This window comes from Stegostoma tigrinum, chromosome 4 (genome assembly GCF_030684315.1).
Source record: "Stegostoma tigrinum isolate sSteTig4 chromosome 4, sSteTig4.hap1, whole genome shotgun sequence".
NCBI lineage: Eukaryota > Metazoa > Chordata > Chondrichthyes > Orectolobiformes > Stegostomatidae > Stegostoma > Stegostoma tigrinum.
In genome coordinates this window covers 80,267,378-80,289,344 of record NC_081357.1, presented here as the reverse complement: position 1 = coordinate 80,289,344, position 21,967 = coordinate 80,267,378, and the positions used below count along the sequence as shown (strand labels likewise).

The following is a 21,967-nucleotide window of genomic DNA, read 5'->3' as shown; positions in this document are numbered from 1 at the left end:
CTTACTGTGATACAATTATCATAGGCATCTCTGACAACTTCATATTCTATTTCCTTCCAGCCTTTCAAAGACTTATCGATCAGAATTTGAGATGTATGTGCAAATGCTTGTGTCACTAAGGTCACCAACTCCTCTTTGTTCTGAGCAAATCCTGAGCCCAGGCCACCCAAAGCGAAGGCAGCCCGTACCAGAACTGGATAACCCAGACGTTCTGCTGCACTTATAGCCTAATAAATTGAAGAGGCATTAATTATTTTAGGTGAAATTTGACTCAGATGTCCAACAACACAAGTGTGCAAGAAGTTATTATACAGACCAAATGACAGTACATTTAGCTTGCAAACATAAATGCTAAAAGATTGACAAAATGTGTTTATTTCTCAAACTACATGAGTCACACTACTGCCTAGCTTATGGGATTTGTTTACAAATGTTGCTGTAATGTTGAGGAAAATTCTGGTTCACTACAAATAGTATGCAATAACTGGGACAGGGCTATAAAGAAAAATCAGTATTTTTACCTGATCTAAAGAGAATGCAGCTTCACTGGGTACCACGTATTCATTAATTTGTGCCATTTTCTCCACAAATATTTTGCGATCTTCTGTCATCTCAATAGAAGAAACTGGAGTGCCCAAAACTCTGACATTGTATTTTTCTAAAACTCCTCTTTTCTGAAGCTCCACTCCACAATTTAATGCAGTCTGTCCACCAAATGTCAGGAGGATTCCATCTGGTCGTTCATTCATAATAACCTGAAAATCCGAAATATTATGTCTCTGTATTTACATTTAATGCATGGAACTCAAGTCTTAGTTACATATGCAAACACATTAACCGCAGTTACACCGTATAAGCTGCTATTCGGTGATTTTTCTTTGTGGTAACTTCTTTCTTCTGAAAAGTCAGTGGGTTAGCACGCATGCATGAAAACTCAGCTGACACAGCAGTAAGCAATAAGGTAGCACTCTACAGACAGTGTTTTGGATACATGAAATCAAGACCATATCTTTTCATTCATGCAGTTGTAAACGATCTCATGCCTTTAGTTAAGACGGCAGAGCAGGTTTTAAATTAATATTTTGACTTCAACAAATACTGGCAAAGGGAAAATAAACAGACAGTTATTCTTCTTGTTGTTAATCAGAGGACCATTTTATGCAAACATTGGGCGTCCTTACAGAAGTCGTGACTGTACTTCATGAGAAAATCACTGTTTTTAGATCTGATATGGTCATTAAAAACACAAGTTCTTTCTCTCCAATTTCTAACATTATGTTTACAATTTGTAAGCAAGATCAAGCGGCCATATCTAAAATAGAGTTAATATATTTTTTTTAAACTGTGCTCTTCTTCCCTCCATCTCCTCCCATCCTGAAGCCAACAACTCCTTACCAGAACAGTTCTATTTACAATTGGAAACTTAAAACTATCATCCAAGAATTTCACGTGCTCCCCGAAGGCTGTCATACCTTATCGTTAAAGGTTGAAAGGGTTGCTGAGGAAAATGCAAGTTGCACCAGACTTTCTTCTCTCCTCCGACAGAATCATTAAGGCCACATGCATGAGTTCCATTTATTATTCGAGATAAGATTAGCTAAGGCCTTGCAAACTTAGGATCTTCCTATTTGGCATGGCTCACTACCCCAGATAAACTTCAGATATAATGTTATCAAATGTGATACAGATGCAGGAGTTAAAATAGGCAGCCATAAAAGTGAACTAAAGCCAAAATTGATTAAAATGACAACAAATTTTCTGGTATGCATTGCTGACATGAATCAAAAGTCTCAGGAGTTAGCCAGAAATAAACTTTAAGTTACTTTTGCAATGATCATGATTAGTGGCAGGTTACTTTGCTGAGGTATTCACAATAGAAATAGGCACAAAATAGGAATTTGTATATTAGCAGTGAAAGCAACTATACCTGTGCCACATATTCCGGAGTAATAGGCAGAAAGTAGACTTTGTCTGCGAGTCCTTTAGATGTCTGTACTGTTGCAATATTTGGATTAATAAGCACTGATTGAACATTCTCCTCTTTCAGAGCTTTAATAGCCTGAAACAAAACCATTGTTTGGGTAAGATGCAGATGATCAAAACATAAGCAATGAAATCTAAACAAATATTTTGAGACAAGACAATGTTAATCAAATCTAAACCAGAAAGACAAATAAAGTGGCATAACAAAGTTCAAATCACAAACTAATCTATAGTAAAGTGTCCGAATCCCAGAAATATTTCATGAAACCTTGAAGACAACCTAAACCTTTAACTTGCAAACACAAAGTCAACAAACTAGTGACATTTACTGTTGTCTTGACTTGTTTCCAGATGGATGCACGTCACATTTAAAAAGTATCACTAACAAATCGTTGTTGATCTATTTTTCAACTCACCTGAGAACCAGAATAATCAAACTCCCCAGCTTGACCAATAGACAATCCACCCGATCCAAGAATGAGGACTTTTCGAGGCTGTATTCTTCCGGATGGGATTTTACACTGGTCAGTTCCATTTTTGTAGGAATAATAAGAAATCATCCGTTCCTTAACTAAATAACAAGACAATTTTAATATGCAACATCATTGTATTTAACAGCCACTTTATGCAACCATCTGTATTTGGAAAAAAGAAAAATCTTAAAGCTACAGTCTCTGTTTCAGAAAGGGGCAGAGATGCAGTTGAACGTGTTCAATTACTAAGAAGTATACATACTTTTTTAAAGAAGGTGTTGATTCACATAAAAGTTAGTGACTGATTATATATAGTCTGCAGAGTGCCACATCATCACTTTTCCTAAACATTCATCAGTATTAAAATGGATGAAACATATCCAATAACATATATTTTATGATCTGAAGAACTGGCATGGTAATTAAAGGCAGCAATTACCAATTGCACATATTAAATTGAGAGTTGCAGTAAGCACATTAGGGTCGCAGTACAATTTTCCTGTTCCAATACAAGTGCTACTTGGGTTTTCTTTAAACAAGAAACCACAGCAGAATTCTTAAAAGTGTTTACTCACATTTAAACCTATCAAAAACAATGAGGCTGGATTATAATAACCATCTTGCAATTTTAAACTGCACAGACTGCCATTGATGAGGAATCCACAATGATAATCACAACTTATTTTTTATAAGTAACGCTAAATCTTATTAAGCACACTGCAAAAAGAATTGCCAACAACTCAGTGACAAGGAAGAACAAAATGCTACAACTTCCCTTAGTGCAACAGCAAGTGTGAACTGAAAACATTTATTCTGATATAACCAGAAATCAAAAGATGCATGAATTTGCTACTTTTAGATAGGAAAAAAGTCAAAACATTAAATAAGCAAAAATTAGAGAAAAAAATGACTGCAGATGCTGGAATCCAAGGTAGACAAACAGGAGACTGGAAAAACACAGGAGGCCAGGCAGCATCTGGAAGAAAGGAGCAGTCAATGTTTTGGTTATTACCCTTCTTCGACCTGTCCTCAAACACTTCCGCCAACTCCAAACAGGCCCCAACAACCGGACGATCTTCCACTCCCCATCCCTCTCTGCCTTCCACAAGGACCATTCCCTTTGCCACTCTTTAGTTCACATCACACTCTCCACCAAGCACTCCAACCCACTCAGTGCCTTCCCCTGTAGCCATCAAAGATGTAACACCTGCCCACACATCACCTCCCTTGCCTCCATTTAAGGCCCCAAACAGCCCTTCCAAGTGAGACAGAACTTCACGTGCATCTCCTTCAACCCAGTCTACTGTATCTGGTGCTCCCAGTGTGGTCTTCTCAACATAGGTGGGGACAAATGTAGACTAGGTGACTGTTTTGCCAAGCACCTCCACCTGGCCCGTAACAGCCAACTAAACCTCCCAGACACAACCTATTTCGACTCTCCGTCCCACTCATCTCTGACTTATCTGTCCTTGGCCTCCTCCAGTGTCACAGTGACTTGTAATGCAAATTTGAAGAACACCTTACCTCTGTCTGGGCATCCTACAGCCCTGAGGACTTAACAGTGCAAGTTCTCCAATTTCAAATAACCTTACCATCCACCTGGCCTTCCCTTCCAGCCCCAACTCCTCCCTTGTAGCCACCAACTGCATTCATCACTTCCATCAACCAACCAGGTAACACGTGTGTCCACCTACCACCACCATTCCGCCTCCATCTCTTCTCCCCACCCCCCAACTATATCTGCAGCTCCCGCTACCCCTACATCCAGTCCTGAAGAAGGGTAATACCCAAAACGTTGACTGCTCCTTTCCTCTTGATGCTGTCTGGCCTGCTGTGTTCTTCCAGCCTCCTGTTCGTCTACCTTCAATTAAGCAAAATCTATTTCAAACAAGACTTAAAAAATGGATCGAAATTCAAATCTTAAACGCCTCAAATAACTCCAGAAAGGTCAAAATAGAATTTAGTAATAGAAAATCAACTGCTTCAGCTGGCCATTTGTCATGAGTAACTGATTTAAAACATTATGTTTAGGGCTTTTTACATGACACCTTAAACATAATCTTTCAAAATGCAGAGAAAAAGAAAGTACAGATTACGAATACGTCAGCCACTCAGATATTTTAGGTACTTCACAACCAAAATGATGTCACAGTACATAGGACGTGGAAATGTACAGCACAAGAACAGGCCCTTCAGTCCACACTGTGCCAAAGATGATGCCAATTAAACTAATCCTTTCTGCCTGTCCTTGTTCTATACCCCTCCATTCTTTGCATATTCACGTGCTTATCTAAAAGTCATTTAAATGTCCTATCATACCTCCCTCCGCCACCACCCCGGCACTGCATTCCAGATTCCTACCACTCTCTGTGTAAAAAAACCTACCCCTCTTGTCCACTTTGAATTTTCCCCATCTCACCTTGAATGCACACCCCGTTGTGTGCACTTCAACTCCCGATCATCATCCCTATGTATGCATCTCACAATTTTATAAACTTCTATCAAGTCTCCACTACTCCAGAGAAAATCTAAGTTTTTCCAGCATCTCCTTATAGTTCATACCCTCTAATTCAGGCACCATCCTGGTAAACTTCTTCTGCACCCTCTCCAAGGCATTCACATCCTTCCTGAAATGTGATGACCAGAGCTGGACGCAATATTCTAAGTGTGGCCTAACCAAAGACTTATAAAGCCGCAACATGACATTCTGACTATTATATTTGTAGGGATGTGCTGTACCTGGTTATGTAAGGTGACTTGTAGCTAAACACACGAAGCTGACCATGCCTGCTTACAAGATGGCAGACAGAAGCTAAGCGAAACCAAGCAACCTGCTCACGCAGTGAAATACATTGGTATCTTTGAACAGAACTGCTAGAAGGTCAGTTTAAAAAAAACGCTGTAATTCCCATCCAAAACAGTTCTGATAAAAGGATATCTTAGGACAGATAGTTGTCTCTTTGAAGCTACCATTAATATGAAATAATTTTTAGCTAAAAATGCTCTATTCGTAGAAGTTGATTTCAGTACATAACCAGAATATAAAACAAACCTTAAAAAGCATTTAAGCTTCGATGCGAAGGTTAACTAGCCTTAAGGAGACGCCTTCTCTTATGCCCTGAACAAGACAGATTGCTCATAACCCATAAATTATAAAATGCGGACAGTAGAAGTAGTTATATAACGTTACTCGTATAATTAACCTTATAACAGAAGTTAACCAATAGCAATTAGTTAAAATTAACTGACTTTTTGTTTTTACACTATGTAATTGGGACAATGGGAAAATGGGAGTAGCTGCATGTGATAAAAGATCCATACAATGGGTAATAGAATTTGATCTGTCCTTACAGATAAATAAGCCTGAGAAAGACCCAAAGGATTACAGTAATTAAGCTTTTGGAATGTGAATGAATAGGAAGGATGCATAGAAAGATCCCAAGGCCTAGCGATTACAATGTCTAGCTAATACCGTTAAGATCAAGGGAACCTGCGACTGTCCATAGAAGAGTCCATCATCGATTAGGTGTCCCACAAGATTGGCTGCTTGGATTGGGGGCCGGGGGAAGGACAATGAATTGTGTTGCATTTGATTACTACAACACAAAATGTATAAAAATGCGGTATTTCTTTGTAAAGCAGAGGATCTATCTTCCAAAGCCAGTTTCCAGGAAGATTCTTTGGTCGTCTCCGCGCGTAAACTGGTTTCTGCTTGAATAAACTTACTGGAATCCTGCCTGCCTCCTAAGTCTTTACCGCGGGTCGAGAATAACCGTCCTACAGTACTCAATCTCCTGGCCAATAAAGGCAAGCATGCCATATGCCTTTTTTAACCACCCCATATACATGCATGACCACCTTCAGGGAGCTACGGTCTTGAACTCCAAGGTCCTGCTGTAGATCAATGCTGTTCGAGTCCTGCCATTAACTGCAAATTTTCCATTACATTTGATCTCCCAAAGTGCAGCACCTCACAATTAGAACATAGAACACAGAACAATACAGCGCAGAACAGGTCCTTCGGCCCTCGATGTTGCGCCGACCTGTGAACTAATCTAAGCCCCTCCCCTGACACTATCCCATCATTATCCATATGCTTATCCTAGGACTGTTTAAATGCCCTGAATGTGGCAGAGTTCACTGCATTGGCAGGCAGGACGTTCCACGCCTTTACCACTCTCTGAGTAAAGAACCTGCCTCTGACATCTGTCTTAAATCTATCATCCCTCAATTTGTAGCTATGCCCCCTTGTACAAGCTGAAGTCATCATCCTCGGAAAAAGACTCTCACTGTCCATTCTATCTAATCCTCTGATCATCTTGTATGTCTCTATTAAATCCCCTTAACCTCCTTCTCTCCAATGAGAACAGACCCATGTCCCTCAGCCTTTCGTCATAGGGCCTGCGCTCCAGACCAGGCAACATCCTGGTAAATCTCCTCTGCACCTTTTCCAATGCTTCCACATCCTTCCTGTAATGGGGCAACCAGAACTGCAGGCAATATTCCAAATGAGGCCACACTAGCATTTTGTACAGTTACATCATGACATCACAGCTCCGGAACTCAATCCCTCTACCAATAAAACCTAAAACACCGTAAGCCTTCTTAACAGCACTATCAACCTGGGTGGCAACTTTCAGGGATCTATGCACACGGACACCAAGATCCCTCTGCACATCGATACCACCAAGAATCTTTCCATTGACCCGGTATTCTGCCTTCCTATTATTCTTCCCAAAGTGAATCACCTCACATTTATCCGTATTAAACTCCATTTGCCACCTTTCAACCCAATTCTGCAGTTTATCCAAGTTTCCCTGCAACCTGCAACATTCTTCCACACTGTCCACCACTTCACCGACTTTACTGTCATCTGCAAACTTACTAACCCATCCACCAATGCCTGCGTCCAAGTCATTTATAAAAATCACAAACAGCAGTGATCCCAAAACAGATCTTTAAGGCACACCATTAGTAACCAGACTCCAGGCTGAATATTTTCCATCAACCACCACTCGTTGCCTTCTTACAGAAAGCCAGTTTCTAATCCAAACTGCTAAATCTTCCTCAATCCCATGCCTCTGTATTTTCTCCAAAAGCCTACCATGTGGAACCTTATCAAGGGCTTTACTGAAGTCCATGTACACCACATCAACTGCCTTACCCTCATCCACATGCTTGCTCACCTTCTCAAAAAAACTCTGAGGTTTGTGAGACACGACCTGCCCTTGACGAATCCATGCTGACTATCTCCAATCAAACTGTTGCTTGCTAGATGATTATAAATCCTATCTCTTATAATTCTTTCCAAAAATTTACCTACAACAGACGTAAGGCTCACAGGTCTATAATTACCTGCGTCATCCCTACTGCCCTTCTTGAACAAGGGCACAACATTTGCATTCCTCCAGTCCTCTGGTACTAAACCTGTAGACAATGAGGACTCAAAGATCAAGGCCAAAGGCTCCACCACCTCCTCCCTAGCTTCCCAGAAAATCCTCGGAAAAATCCCATCCGGCCCAGAGGATTTATCTACCTTCACACCTTCTAGAATTGATAACACCTCCTCCTTAGTAACCTTAATCCTTTCAATTCTCGTAGCCCGTAACTCAGTCATCTCCTCTACAATATTCTCCTGTTCCTCAGTGAAAACAGATGAGAAATAATCATTTAGCACCTCTCCAATCTCCACGGGGTCCACACACAACTTCCCACTTCTGTCTTTGACTGGCCCTATTCCTACCTTAGTCATCCTCTTATTCCTCACATACCTATAGAAAGTTTTAGGGTTCTCCTTTATTCTACCTGCCAATGTCTGCTCATGTCGCCTCCTTGCTCTTCTTAACTCTCTCTTTAAATCCTTCTGAGCTAATGTGTAACCCTCCATCGCCTCATCTGAACCATCTCGTCTCATCGTCACATAAGCCTCCCTCTTCCGCTTCGCTGGATTAAACTCCATCTGCCATTTCTCCATGCATATCTGTAACTGATCTATATCCTACTGTATCCTTTGAACACTTTCTACACTATCCACAATTCCACTGATCTTTCAATCATCTGCAAACTTACTAACCCACCCATCTATATTTGCACCTCAGTCACTTCATATATATATCACAAACTGCAAAGGTCCCAATACAGCTTCCCGTGGATCGCCACTAGTCACAGACCTCCAGCCTGAAAAACACCTTTCCACCACTACCTTCTCCCTTTTACGGGCAAGCCAGTTCCAAAGCCAAGTCACTGTAGATCCCGTGCATCTTAATTTTATGGATGAGCCGACCATGAGGTAGCTTGTTTACTAAAATCCAGGCAAACAGTATCCACTGCTCTACCCTCATTGATCACCTCCTCCAAAATTCATACTAGTTAGTAAGATATGAACTGCCTTGCACAAAAACATGCCGACTGTCCCTAATTAGGCCATGCTTTTCCAAATGTACGCAAATCCTATCCCTAAGAATTCTCTCCAAAAGCTTCCCAACCATCGATCTGAGACTCACATGTCTAGAGTTTCCTGGATTATCTCTGTTTCCCTTCCTGAACAGAGGAACAACATTAGTTACTCAAGTCCTCTTGAACTTCTCCAGTGGCTAGCAAGGATAAAAAATCTTGATCAAAGCCCCAGCAATCTCTTCTCCTGCCTCTTTCAATAACCTGGGGTAGATACCATCAGGCCTCAGGGGCTTATCCACCTTAACGCTCTTCAAGACACCCAACACCACTTCTTTCTTGATCTCAAAATGCCCTAGCATTTTAACATGCTCCACACAAATCTCACTATCTGTCATATCTGTTTCATAGGTGAATGCCGATACAAAGCGATCATTTAGGCTGTCACCTACATCCTATGCCTCCAAGTACAAGTTCCCTCCTTTATTTTTGAGTGTTCCTACCTTCTCCCAAACTATCCTTTTGTTTCAAATGTATCTACAGAATTCCTTGGGATCCTCTCTAACCCTGTTTGCCAAGATCATTTCATGCCCCTTCTTACACTCCTAATTCCTGGCTTGAGTACTTTCTTGCTTTCATTATATTCCTCATGGGCAGTGTCTGACATTAGCTTCTTAAGCCTTACATATGCTTCTTTCTTCCCTTCTGACTAAATTCATAACCTCCCTTGTTATTCAATGGTCCCTTACCTTGTCATCCGTCCATCCTCCTTACTGGAACATGCCGGTGAATTCTTAGGAGGAAAAGAAACACCAGACACAATACAACGCATATTTTAAAAATGTGAATATGCATTAGCTTCCATTTCACTTTTGGATCCACTGAAATTTGTAAAGTGAGGCATGGCATCCAGCTCAAAATAGTGTTCTTACCAGTTTTTTCTGAATTAACTCCTTGCTTCACATCCCGTACGCAATCCAGAAAGACATCGAAAAGATTCTCAAGATCTGTTGGTCCTGCCATATGCTCTGGGTGGAACTGGACACTGGGCATTTTAAAAAAAGTTAAAATAATAAAAAAGGACTAATCATTTGGTTTCTTGAACTTTGCATAACTAGCCACAAGGCCAGCAAAGCCACAAAATCAGTATACCAAGACTGAATGAAAAAAAAATGAGTTAGTAGCCCGGTTGTTCAGCCCAAGACTGCTTGTTTCCAGCTGCCAAAGTAGCAGGTAAAACTCCAAAGCTCTGTTACCTTGTCCCAGATCATTCTAAATTCTTCAAGATGACTGACTAATTTCAGAAAACAACGACCAACTTTTAAATTTTAACGAACTTCACACTCTGACAGCAAAGGAAACTGGGGAAAAGACCTCATTTTCTGAAACATTTAAAAATATTTGGATTATGTATTTAAAGTGTCTTAACATCCAGAGCACACGCCTTCTGTGCCATAAATCTATGATTCTAAGTGCAGCCAAGAAATTGTCAGAGATAGACAATTAGAATGAGATCTGGCAACACAAGTGAATGATGCAGGCCGCTATCAAAAATATACAAGCTAAGTCGATAATTAGATTCAGAGCTCAGGTTCCAATCCCATACTTTTGCTAACACCGAGATTGCACTTTCTAACTCAGTCATCTGTCTCAGCCCCTCTGCTGAAATTCTCATCCATGCTTGCGTAAGCTTCAACCTCAGCACCTTTACTGAACTGAAATTTATTCTGAAGCATCTTGGGGCACTTTACTATACCACAAAAATGCACGCTGCTACTGTGGCAGTAACTGCAATATTAAAAGAAAAAAAGTGCAATTTCCTTTTCAAAGCACTCACCTGAATAATGGTTTAGTATTGTGAACTATTCCTTCATTAGAGTTATCATTAGCATTGGTGAACAAAACAGACCAATCCTTTGGAAGAGAACTCGGTTCAACAGCAAAGCCATGATTCTGCGAAGTGATAAAGCAACGTTGTGTATCTTCATGAATACAAGGCTGGTTATGCCCACGGTTTCCATACCTTAACAGAAAATAGAAACAAATCTTTTCTTTCCAGAAAATGTTCCGCATTCAAAAGAATCTGTAAATCCTAGTATTCAATGGTCTACCATAATGCTAACAACGGAAGAGCAGTTTCAGCATAACATGACATGATACAGAATGAATTCAGCTCAGTCATTACTCAAAAAGTACCTACATATGTTACAAATCAACATTTCTTTTTAAAATACACATTCTAATAGAGAAATTTTCCTGAGAATCAGTCCTGGTAGGTATCGTAGATAAGTGCAATGAACATTCCCTATTCAGGGTTAACGCTTCAGGTCCAGTGACCCTTCCTCGGAAGTGATTGTAACGAGGAAAATGTTGGCTTATATGCCGAAGATAGAGTGGGGGAAGAGGGAAAGGCGTAAATGAAAGGTGGGGATAGAGCCCAAAAAAAGGCTAATGGGATGTGTGCAAGGCTTGGTGAGTGGGGTAGAGGGCTCGGACATGGGAGAGATCAGGCCCTAAAATTATTGAATGCAATGAGTCCAGCGTGTTGCAGGGTCCCCAAGCGCAAAACAAGGTGCTGTTTTTCCAGCTTGCACTGAGCTTCACTGAAACACTGCAGCAAGCCTGCGACAGTGATGTTAGCCAGGGAACAGGGTGGTGCATTAAAGTGGCTGGCAACTAGAAGCTCAGGGTCTTCTTTATGAGCAGAACAAAGAAACCTACAGCACAGGAACAGACCCTTCGGCCCTCCAAACCTGCGCCGATCAAGATCCTCTGTCTAACCTGTCATCTATTTTCTAACAGTCTGTGTCCATTTGCTCCGTGCCCATCCATGTACCTGTTCAAATATATCTTAAAAGACGCTAACGTGTCTGCGTCTACCAACTCCGCTGGCAACGCATTCCAGGCACCCACCACCCTCTGTGAAAAGAACTTTCCACGCATATCTCCCTTAAACTTTCCTCCTCTCACTTTGAACTCATGACCCCTAGTAATTGAGTCCCCCACTCTGGGGAAAAAGCTTTTTGCTATCCACCCTGTCTATACCCCTCATGATTTTGTAATCTACATGTTCTGCGAAGTGGTCACACAGTCTACACTTCACTTCCCCAATATAGAGGAGACCACATTGTGAGCAGCAAATACAGCAGACTAGATTCTGGGAAGTGCAGGAAAGTGCTGCTTCACCTGGAAGATATATTTGGACCCTTGGATATTAGGAGGGAGGAGGTTGCAGGGGAAGATGCCGTGGAGCTGTTAGGAGGGGTTGGAGTTTGGTAGTAATGGAAGAGAGGACCAAGGTGTTTCAGAGGGAATGGTCCCTGCAGAAGGCGGAAAAGGGAGGGGAATATGCCTCTAACGGTGGCAACTTGCAGTAGGTGGCAGAAATGGCAACTGATGGTCTTCTGGATGTGGATGCTGCTGGGATGGTAGCTAAGGACGAGGGGATCCCTATTGTTGTTGTGGAAGGGCAGAGAGGGGGTGAGGGTGGAAGTGCGGGAGATGGGTCAGACACGGTTGAGGGCTCTGTTGACAATGGTGCTGTGGAATCCTCAGTTGAGGAAGGTGGTGGACATTTCAGAGGCTCCCTTGTCGAAGTTAGTCTCATCAGAACACGTGCAACAGAGACGGAGGAACTGAGAGAATGGAACGGAGTGCTTCAGGAAGAGGGTGTGACAAAGTATCAAGAGATAAAAAGGTGCAGAGCTGGATGAACACAGCAAGAAAAGCAGCATAAGAGGAGCAGGAAGGCTGATGTTTTGGGCCTAGACCCTTCTTCAGAAATTTGCAGAGGGAGAGAGATTCACTGAGGTTGTTCTGGAAGGAGGAGGGTAACTTCTTCAGGGTAGGTATCCTTAGAAGAGTCTTCGCAGTGGGGTTAAAATTGTTTCAGAGATAGTAGGAACTGCAGATGCTGGAGAATCTGAGATAACAAGGCACAGAGCTGGATGAACACAGCAGGAAAAGGAGCAGAATTTCTGAAGAAGGGTCTAGGCCCAAAACGTCAGCCTTCTTGCTCCTCTGATGCTGATTGGCCTGCTGCGTTCATCCAGCTCTACACCTTGTTATCTCAGATTCTCCAACATCTGCAGTTCCTACTAGCTCTGTGATAAAGTATAGTTCAGATAGCTGTGAGAGTCAGTGGGTTTATAGTGGATATTAGTGGCCAGTCTATCCTCAGAAATGGAAACAGAGATGTCAAGGAAGGGAAGGGAGAAGTCAGAGATTGTCCAGGTGAAAGTGAGAGCTGGGTGGAAATTGGAGGTGAAATCGATGACTCTTTCCAATTCCAGGCGAGACAGGGAAGCAGCCCTGATGATAATGTTGATATATTGGAGAAAGTGTTGTGGGTGGACTCCTGGAAGGAATGTTCCACGTACCCCACAGAGATAGGCATAACTGGGGTCCATGCAGGTACCCACAGCCACCCCTCTGGCCTGAAGAAAATGACAAGAGTTTTTTTAAAAAAAAGTTGTTGAGGGTGAAGATGAGCTCGGCCAACCTGAGGAGGGTGATGGTGGCTGGGGATGGTTCAGGCTTTTGCTCCAGGAAGAAGCGGACCGCCCCGAGACCATCCTGGTAGGGAACAGACATGTAAAGGGATTGCACGACCAGGGCAAAGAGGCAATGGCTGGAGCCTGCAAACTGCAAATTCTGAAACTGGCGTAAGGTATCAGAGGAATCATTGGCATGCATGGGCAGGGACTGGACCAGGGCAGAAAAAGCTAAGTCAGGTAGGCAAAGTGAGTTCTGTGGGGCAGGAGCAGGCTGAGGTAACGGGTCTGCCTGGGCAATCCTCGTTGAGATAGCAGTGAGCTATGCTGGGCTGGGGAACTAATAGCTTGGAGGCAGTGGTGGGTGCATGGGAGGGGGAAAGAACCACCAGATGAAATGAGATCGTTTACTGAGTGGATACAATGGCCTCGTGCGATGGTGGGGTCATGGTCCAGGGAAACTGTTAGCTCAGTGCAAGCTGGAAGACCAACACCTCATTTTCCACTTGGGGACCCTGCAACCTTCCAGGCTCTATATCGAGTTCAATAATTTTACAGCCTGAACTCTCCCATGTCTTAGCCCCCTATCCCAGCCATTGTCATCTCTCAGCCTGCCGTTACAAACTACCTGTTAGCCACTAACAGTCTCCAATAATAGCTATTCACCCACCTAGCCAGATCGTTATCAACTCCTTTATCTGTCCAACTTTTTCTCTCTCTTTGGGCTCTCTCCCCACCTATCGTTTACTCCTTTTCCCTTCCCCCCATCCTATCTTTTGCATATAAACTGGCATTTTCCTAGCTACCATCAGTTCTGTTGAAGGATCACTGTATCCAAAACGTTAACTCTGATTTTTCTTCACAGATGCTGCCAGACCTGCCGGGCTTTTCCAGTAACTTCTGTTTTTGGTCCTGATTTACAGCATCCACAGTTCTTTCAGCTTGAATTTCCTATTCAGAGCTTCCCAGCAATTCAAAATCAAAATTTTAAAGCAGATTTCAGAATATTTACTCTAAAAAGATATTATTTTGATAAGTTTTAATCTGCAATTTGAGAGGGAGAAGGGAGAATTGGAAGTGTCAGTATTGCAGTTGAACAAAGGGAACTATGGAGCTACGAGGGAGGAGCTGGCCAAAATTCAATGGTACAATATCCTATCAGGGATGGCAGTGGAACAACAATGACAGGTATTTCTGGATATAATGCAGAAGGTTCGGGATCAGTTCATTCCAAAGAAGAAGAACGATCCTAAGGGGAGGCGGGGCGGCCGTGGCTGACGAGGGAAGTTAAGGACTGTATGAAGATAAAAAAGAAGTATAACGTAGCAAAGATGAGCGGGAAGTCGGAGGACTGGGAAAGTTTTAAAGAGCAACAGAGGATAACGAAAAAGGCAATACGTGGAGAAAAAATGAGGTACGAAGGTATACGGGCCAAAAATATAAAAGGAGGATAGTAAAAGCTTTTTTAGGCATGTGAAAAGAAAAAAAAAATGGTTAAGACTAAAATTGGGCCCTTGAAAACAGAAACGGGTGAATTTATTATGGGAAACAAGGAAATGGCAGAAGAGTTGAATAGGTACTTTGGATCTGTATTCACTAGGGAAGACAAAGCAATCTCCCAGATGTTATAGTGGCTGAAGGACCTAGAGTAATGAATGAACTGAAGGGAATTTACATTAGGCAGAAATTGGTGTTGGATAGATTGTTAGGTCTGAAGGCTGTTAAGTCCCTGAGACCTGATGGTCTGCATCCCAGGGTAGTTAAGGAGGTGGCTCTACAAATCGTGGACGCATTGTTAATTATTTTCCAATGTTCTATAGATTCAGGATCAGTTCCTGCGGATTGGAGGGTGGCTAATGTTGTCCCACTTTTCAAGAAAGGAGGGAGAGAGAAAACAGGGAATTATAGACCGGTTAGCCTGACGTCAATGGTGGGAAAGATGCTGGAGTCAATTATAAAAGATGAAATTACGAATCATTTGGATAGCAGTAACAGGATAGGTCAGGATGTGAGTTTGCTCGCAGAGCTGGAAGGTGAGTTTTCAGACGTTTTGTCACCATTCTAGGTAACATCATCAGGGAGCCTCCGGTGAAGCGCTGGTGTTATGTCCCGCTTTCTATTTATCTGTTTAGGTTTCCTTGGGTTGGTGATGTCATTTCCTGCATTGTCAATGTCATTTCCTGTTCTTGTTCTCAGAGGATGGTTTGGAGCCACATTGCAGGGAGGAGGGACACCTTGCAAAGGATTGCCCAAAAGAAGAAAGCTGCAACCTTTGCGGAGAAGCAGGATACCTCTATAGGGCATGCCTGCAGCGGGGGACCACCTACACCCAGGTCGCCAGCAGGGGCAATGCGGGGCAAGCCCCCGCAGAGGACAGGAAGGCACTAGGCCCCTGCAAGGACCACCCGCAATGTGCAGGAGGGCCAGGTCGTGCAGGAGGGCCCGGTCATGCAGGAGAGCCCAGCCCCACAGGATGGACCCGAGGCCAGCAAAGTGCCCCTGCAGGCTTCACTCCCCCCCGGCAACCCGGAGTCGATGGAGGAGGCAACAGGTGACCCAGGGAAGTGGACGACGGTCCAGAAGGCGAGGAGGAAGGCGCGCCGGCGGGCCCCGGCACCGCAACCATCAAGCAGGAAGCAGCAGCTACAGGGGGGCTATAAGAGCTCTTCTGACAAGGGGGCTTCGGAGGAGGCCCACCCAAAGCAAAAGCTAAAGATCTCAAGGGAAGGAAAGCAACACCCCGATTCCAGGTGACAGGAGGTGTCTTGAGGCTCCCTGCGACACCCAGCCACGCACCGCTGGGGCCCTGGAGGGCCCCCCCCGGAACCTTCAGGGGGAGAAGGGGGAAGCAGCGTGTCCCCAGCCAGAGCCAGAGCTCGACTCTACTGCCTCCGTACCCCCGACGGGGGTGATGCCACCCAGAAGGCAGCACGGATGGTTTCCTGAGCCCGGAGAGCGTCCAGCAGTTCACCCGGGCAACGGGCATGAAGGGACAGAACCTTGGACTCGGGGTGGGTACTGCGGTCACTGCCCACAACGGGGGTACGAGTTGCGAGTGTTAATGTGCGCAGCGTCAAGTCCACCACAAGATGTGTGTCCACGTTGGCCTACCTGACCACCGTCAAGGCAGACCTCCTGTTTCTGCAGGAGTGCAGGATATCATACCTCAGCAGGAACCGGAAATGGCCGGGCGCCTGGACCTGTGAGCCTTCGATCTGGTCGGGGGGGGGGGGGGGGGGGGGGGGGGGGGGGGGTAATGACTGTCGCTCCTCGGGCCTGGCTATTCTGCTATGGGGGCGCAGCTTCACCATCTCTCAAGTTCAGGAGGTGGTGGGGGTTGGGGCCTCCTAGTGGCTGATGTCACCTACAGGAACACTCCCCTGAGGCTGATCAATGTGTACGCCCCAGCAGCATGGACTGAGCAGTTGGCCGTCCTGCAGCGGCTTCCACCACTGCTGGCTACTTCCAGGCTGGTCATCCTAGGTGGAGACTTCAACTGCATCATCAATGCAGATGGAAGATCCGGCGTGGGGACGTGGGTGGGGGAAGTCAACTGGACGTCACATCCAGATTCCTGGATGGGCACGGTGAAGGACGCCAAGCTGCTCGACGTCTTCAGCACCGCTGCAGATGGAGCGCAGCGGAGATACACCTGGTCGCGGCCAGACGGGTCTATCTGCTCAAGGATAGACTTCCTGTTTGTGTCACCAGCGTCCTTGGTCAGGTCCCCCAGCGTCAAGCCGGTGTTCTTCTCTGACCACTGCCTCCTGCTGGCCGACTGTCATTTACAGGATGACCAGCAGGCCGGCAAGGGGACGTGGAAGCTCAACACGACTCGGTTGACCCCAGAGAACATCGAAGAGCTTAAGAGGGAGTACGCCGGTTGGAGAACCGTGAAACCCCTCTTTGAGTTTCCGGGCGACTGGCGGGAGTCAGTGAAGGAGAACATCAAGAGGTTCATTGTCCTCAAGGGTGTTCAGAAGGCGAGAGAGAGGCGGGGAAAGCTGTCGCGACTCCAGAGAAGGATGCAGAACCCGCTCCTTCTGCAGTCGATGGGGGTCGAAGTCACGGAGGACCTCTGCAAGGTGAGGGGCCAGCAAGCCTCGCTCTTTGCCCCGGAGGCCTCCAGGATAATCTTCCAGTCCAGGGTCCACTCCGTGGAGCAGGACGAGATGTGCTTCCGTTTCTTCTTTCAGAAGGTGCACAAAGAGACCTCTGTGCTTAGCCGGCTGAAGGAGGATGATGGCTCGGTGACGTCGTCTTGGCCCGACATTTTGAGGATCAGCAGATCTTTCTATGCCGGACTATACGACGCGAAGCCAGTGGACAGCACGCCCTCCGAGTCGTTCCTGTCATCTATCACGGAGGTCTGAGACGACGGCATGAGGGAGTGGCTGGACTGGCCGATATCCCTGGACAAGCTGACCACAGCCCTCAAGTCCTGTGAGAGGAATAAGACACCGGGAATGATGGCTTACCGGTCGAGCTGTATTCCACTCTGTGGGACCTGGTCGGCCAGGACCTGCTGGAGGTGTACGATAGTGCGCTTCAGGCAGGGGAAATGTGCAAGTCCATGAGGAGGGGCATCATCACCCTCATTTACAAGAGGAAGGGGGAAGAGGGAAGAAATTAAGAATTGGCGTCCCATTTCATTATTGAACGTGGACTACAAAATCCTGGCCAAGGTCATAGCCAACCGGATCAGGTCTGTCCTGCAGTCAGTGATTCACCCTGACCAAACCTGTGCTGTGCCATGAAGGAAGATCACAGAGAGCCTCGCGTTCATCAGGGATACGATCGCCTACGTGCAAGACAGGAGGATGGACACTTGCCTCGTCAGCTTGGACCAGGAGAAGGCCTTCGACAGGGTCTCTCATGCTTACATGAGGGACGTCTTCTCCAAATTGGGGTTCAGGGAGGGCATCTGCAATTGGATCCGGCTGATCTACACCAACATCGTTAGCGCAGTCTCGATCAATGGGTGGGAATCGGACAGTTTTCCCATCAGATCTGGAGTCAGGCAGGGCTGCCCGCTCTCTCCTGCCTTGTTCGTGTGCTGTATGGAGCCCTTCGCCGCATCCATCAAGAAGGACGTGAGCCTGAAGGGCGTAACCATCCCAGGCGGCGTAGGCCTGCAGGTCAAGACCTCCCTGTACATGGACGACGTCGCCGTCTTCTGCACCAATCGTCGGTCGGTGAGTAGGCTGTTGGACATCTGCGGCCAGTTTGAACTGGCCTCGGGTGCCAAAGTCAATAGGGGTAAGAGCATGGCCATGTTTCTCGGGAACTGGGACAACCGCTCCTTCATCCCCTTCACCATCAGGACAGACTACCTGAAGGTGCTGGGTGTTTGGTTCGGTGGAGCTGGGGCGCGCACTAAGACTTGGGAGGAGCGTATCACCAAACTGAAGCAGAAGCTGGGCAGGTGGACGCTCCGGTCCCTCTCCATCGCGGGTAAGAACCTGGTTGTCAGGTGTGAGGGGCTTTCGGTACTGTTGTATGTGGCGCAGGCCTGGCCTATTCCCTGGACCTGCGCCACTGCGGTCACCCGGGTCATCTTCCACTTCATTTGGGGGTCGAGAACGGACCAGGTCTGCAGGGACACCATGTACAAAGACCTGGAAAATGGGGGAAAGGACGTACCAAATGCCACCCTCGCCCTGATGGCTACCTTTGCGTGCGGCTGCATCAAGCTGTGCGTATATCCTCAGTACGCAAACACCAAGTGTCACTACTTACTGAGGTTCTACTTGTCCCCGGTGTTGCGAAGGATGGGCCTGGCCTTGTTGCCGCAGAACGCTCCGAGTAGTTGGACCGTCCCGTCCCACTTGTCCTTCGTGGAGAAGTTTTTGAAAGGAAACACCTTTGACCATAAGGCCGTCAGGCAGTGGTCACCACGTAGTATCCTTGAGACCCTTCGGGCAAAGGAGAGGGTGGATCCCGTCGTGTGATTCCCCACGCAGACTGCCAAAGTCATTTGGCAGAATGCCTCATCGCCAGAACTTTCAAACAAGCACAAGGACATTGCTTGGCTGGCGGTGAGAGGGGCTCTGCCAGTGAGATCCTTTATGCATGCCCAGAATCTCTGCACCATCACACGCTGCCCTCCTTCTGACATGTGCCTATGCGCAGAAGGTCTGGAGGGGGATGCAGTGGTATTTGTCGAGGTTCATCCCGTGCAGCTCCGTAACACGGGACTCCGTGCTCTACGGGCTGTTTCCCGGGACGCACACCGAGACGAACATCAACTGCGCCTGGAGGACCATCAATGCAGTGAAAGATGCTCTTTGGTCTGCCCACAACTTGCTGGTCTGCCAGTTGAAAGAACTGGCCCCGACCGAGTGTTGCAGACTGCCGCACTCCAAGGTCTAGGACTATGTGCTGAGGGACGCGCTGAAGCGTTCCCCCTATTCGTCAGTCACGTTATAGCCAATTCGCATTGCCAGAACACATTAGAGCAGAGCCCCCTGTACTAGTTTTGGATAAATTAGAATTTAGTTTATACCAGAAAAGATATTTCCTGTACACTACAGCAAATATCTTATTTGTTAACTCAGCCACATTAGGGGCATTTAAACAGTCCTTGGATAAGCATATGGACAATGATGGGATAGTGCAGGGGGAGGGAGTTAGATTAGTTCACTGGTCAGCGCAACATCGAGGGCCGAAGGGCCTGTTCTGCACTGTATTGTTCTATGTTCTAACCGGCACCTATGGGGCCTGCAAGGTGCCGACTGATCAAATATCCCATTTCATCAAGAGGTCCATATAATCCATGTACATCACTATTATACTTTATTTATGGTATAAATCACAAATAAAAATGTAAATTTGCCTCAAATAAAAATTATCAGCAGGAAGCCTTCTCACTTGCATCCTCAACTCATACATCACAGAAATTGCTGTAATATGGTAAACTTGCAATATTCAGGTATATAATTTTACTAGTTTTTCAAGAGTGCTGATTCATAAATTGCCAGTTAAAACAAAGTTTGCTGTATTTTGAAGCAACCATCCACCAGAGACTGTTATGATTGTAGATGTCATCCTAAGTCTTAAAAGTTTAGTACATGACCAAGAATTGACTTTGAGTCCGGTGAAGAATGGTCTGAGGAAAGGTCACTGGACTTGAAACGTTAACTCTGTTTTCTCCTTCACAGTTGCTGCCAGACCTGCTGGGCTTTTCCAGCAACTTTGTTTTTGTTCCTGATCTACAGCATTTGCAGTTCTTTTGGTTTTTAATTTCAATTCCCATGCTGGCTCAGGTTACCATGAAAGATTCTCCTTCTCAACCTCCCCCTTAGCCTGAGGCTTGGTGACCCTCAGGTTAAACTATCACCAGTTGCCCTTCTCCAATAAGAGCAGCCTATAATCTGGTAGGATTATGGCAACTTTATTTTTATAATGTAATGGAAGTTAACATTAAATTTGGAAGTGTTGTGCTATAATTAAATGAATGTTTTCTGATGTCAATATCATTTTCAAAGTCAGAATTTTAAAACAGCAATGTATTAGGTGGATTTCTGATCTGTAAATTAAAAAAAACAGGTGACATAAACCAGTATGTGTCAGGGAGCACAGAATTGCTGTAGTGTTATTGGAATATTGTATATATTGGCTTATCACTGGGACTATAAACACTGAAGGCCAATGCTTTGTTTGTTTTTACTGCAGAATAATCAAGGATGATTTTAGCTTTGAAAACCCAGGGATTACAAGTTTTCAGGCAGTGTGATAGAGATGAGAGACAGATGCAAGCAGAGTTGCCCTCCTCAAAAAAAAATGAAACAGTTAGGGGGACAAATAGTTAACTCAGCATAAAAATTTGGCTTGATAAGAATTAATACATGCCTCACAATAAACTTACCTCCTGTTGAAGGCTCAAAAATCTAGCAGGCAAAGGTGATCCAATCACAGTTACCAAGTTCAAGTGTATACATAGGAAGAGGCTCAACAGTTGCGAGCAAGTCTGATGATTGGGAGATGTCAGATTTAGGGGATACTTGGATAGAGCACGAAAATGGCACAGAGGTAAGATTGATGATGATTTGGGTGAATGCTAGAAAAGCTCAAAGAACCATGTGGCGTTACTCTTGATCCTGTTTCCTATGTTTCTACCAGCTAGCTCAACGATAATTAATTGTAGGCACCTATGATCCAATCCATGAAGCAAACTTGGTATTCTCCAACTGAATCACTAAAGATATTTACAGTCTGTAATCTTCACAAAAAGGTTCCTGCCACAAAACAAAAAATAAATGCAGATCTCAACAAAATACACACTTACTTCATTTTATACGTCTTGGCTCCAGCTGCTAGTGAAAGAATCTGATGACCCAAACAAATTCCAAATAATGGTTTTGGCTTCTCTTCACGAACAACTTTTCTGAGATTGCTAATTGTTAGTTGACAAAACTCAGGATCTCCCGGTCCGTTACTGAGAAATAACCCATCAAACTCTGTAAAACACAGATCAGTCATCCTTAGCAGGAATTTCAAATAAGTAATAGATTCTTTCCCAGAACTTCACCAAAATAGATACAGCCATTGGTACTCATGGGCTTCATTTTCAGTTTTAGGAAGTGGCTTAAATTTTTCAATCTACTTTTTTTGTAGGTATTATCT

The 21,967-nt window shown here is 44.9% G+C and overlaps 1 protein-coding gene across 4 annotated transcripts in view; it reads right to left on the bottom strand.

Moving 5' to 3' along the window:
• cad (carbamoyl-phosphate synthetase 2, aspartate transcarbamylase, and dihydroorotase) overlaps window positions 1-21,967 on the bottom strand; it is a 137,574-nt gene that overhangs the window by 70,672 nt on the left and 44,935 nt on the right. For all 4 annotated transcript variants that reach the window (XM_059645463.1, XM_059645464.1, XM_059645465.1 and 1 more), the window contains 7 exons: window positions 21,630-21,801; window positions 10,687-10,872; window positions 9,782-9,894; window positions 2,400-2,554; window positions 1,928-2,059; window positions 522-755; window positions 6-227 (listed from right to left, as the gene is read on the bottom strand). In XM_059645463.1, the coding sequence (XP_059501446.1) occupies window positions 6-227; window positions 522-755; window positions 1,928-2,059; window positions 2,400-2,554; window positions 9,782-9,894; window positions 10,687-10,872; window positions 21,630-21,801 (1,214 nt within the window). The remainder of the gene's footprint in view (window positions 1-5; window positions 228-521; window positions 756-1,927; window positions 2,060-2,399; window positions 2,555-9,781; window positions 9,895-10,686; window positions 10,873-21,629; window positions 21,802-21,967) is intronic.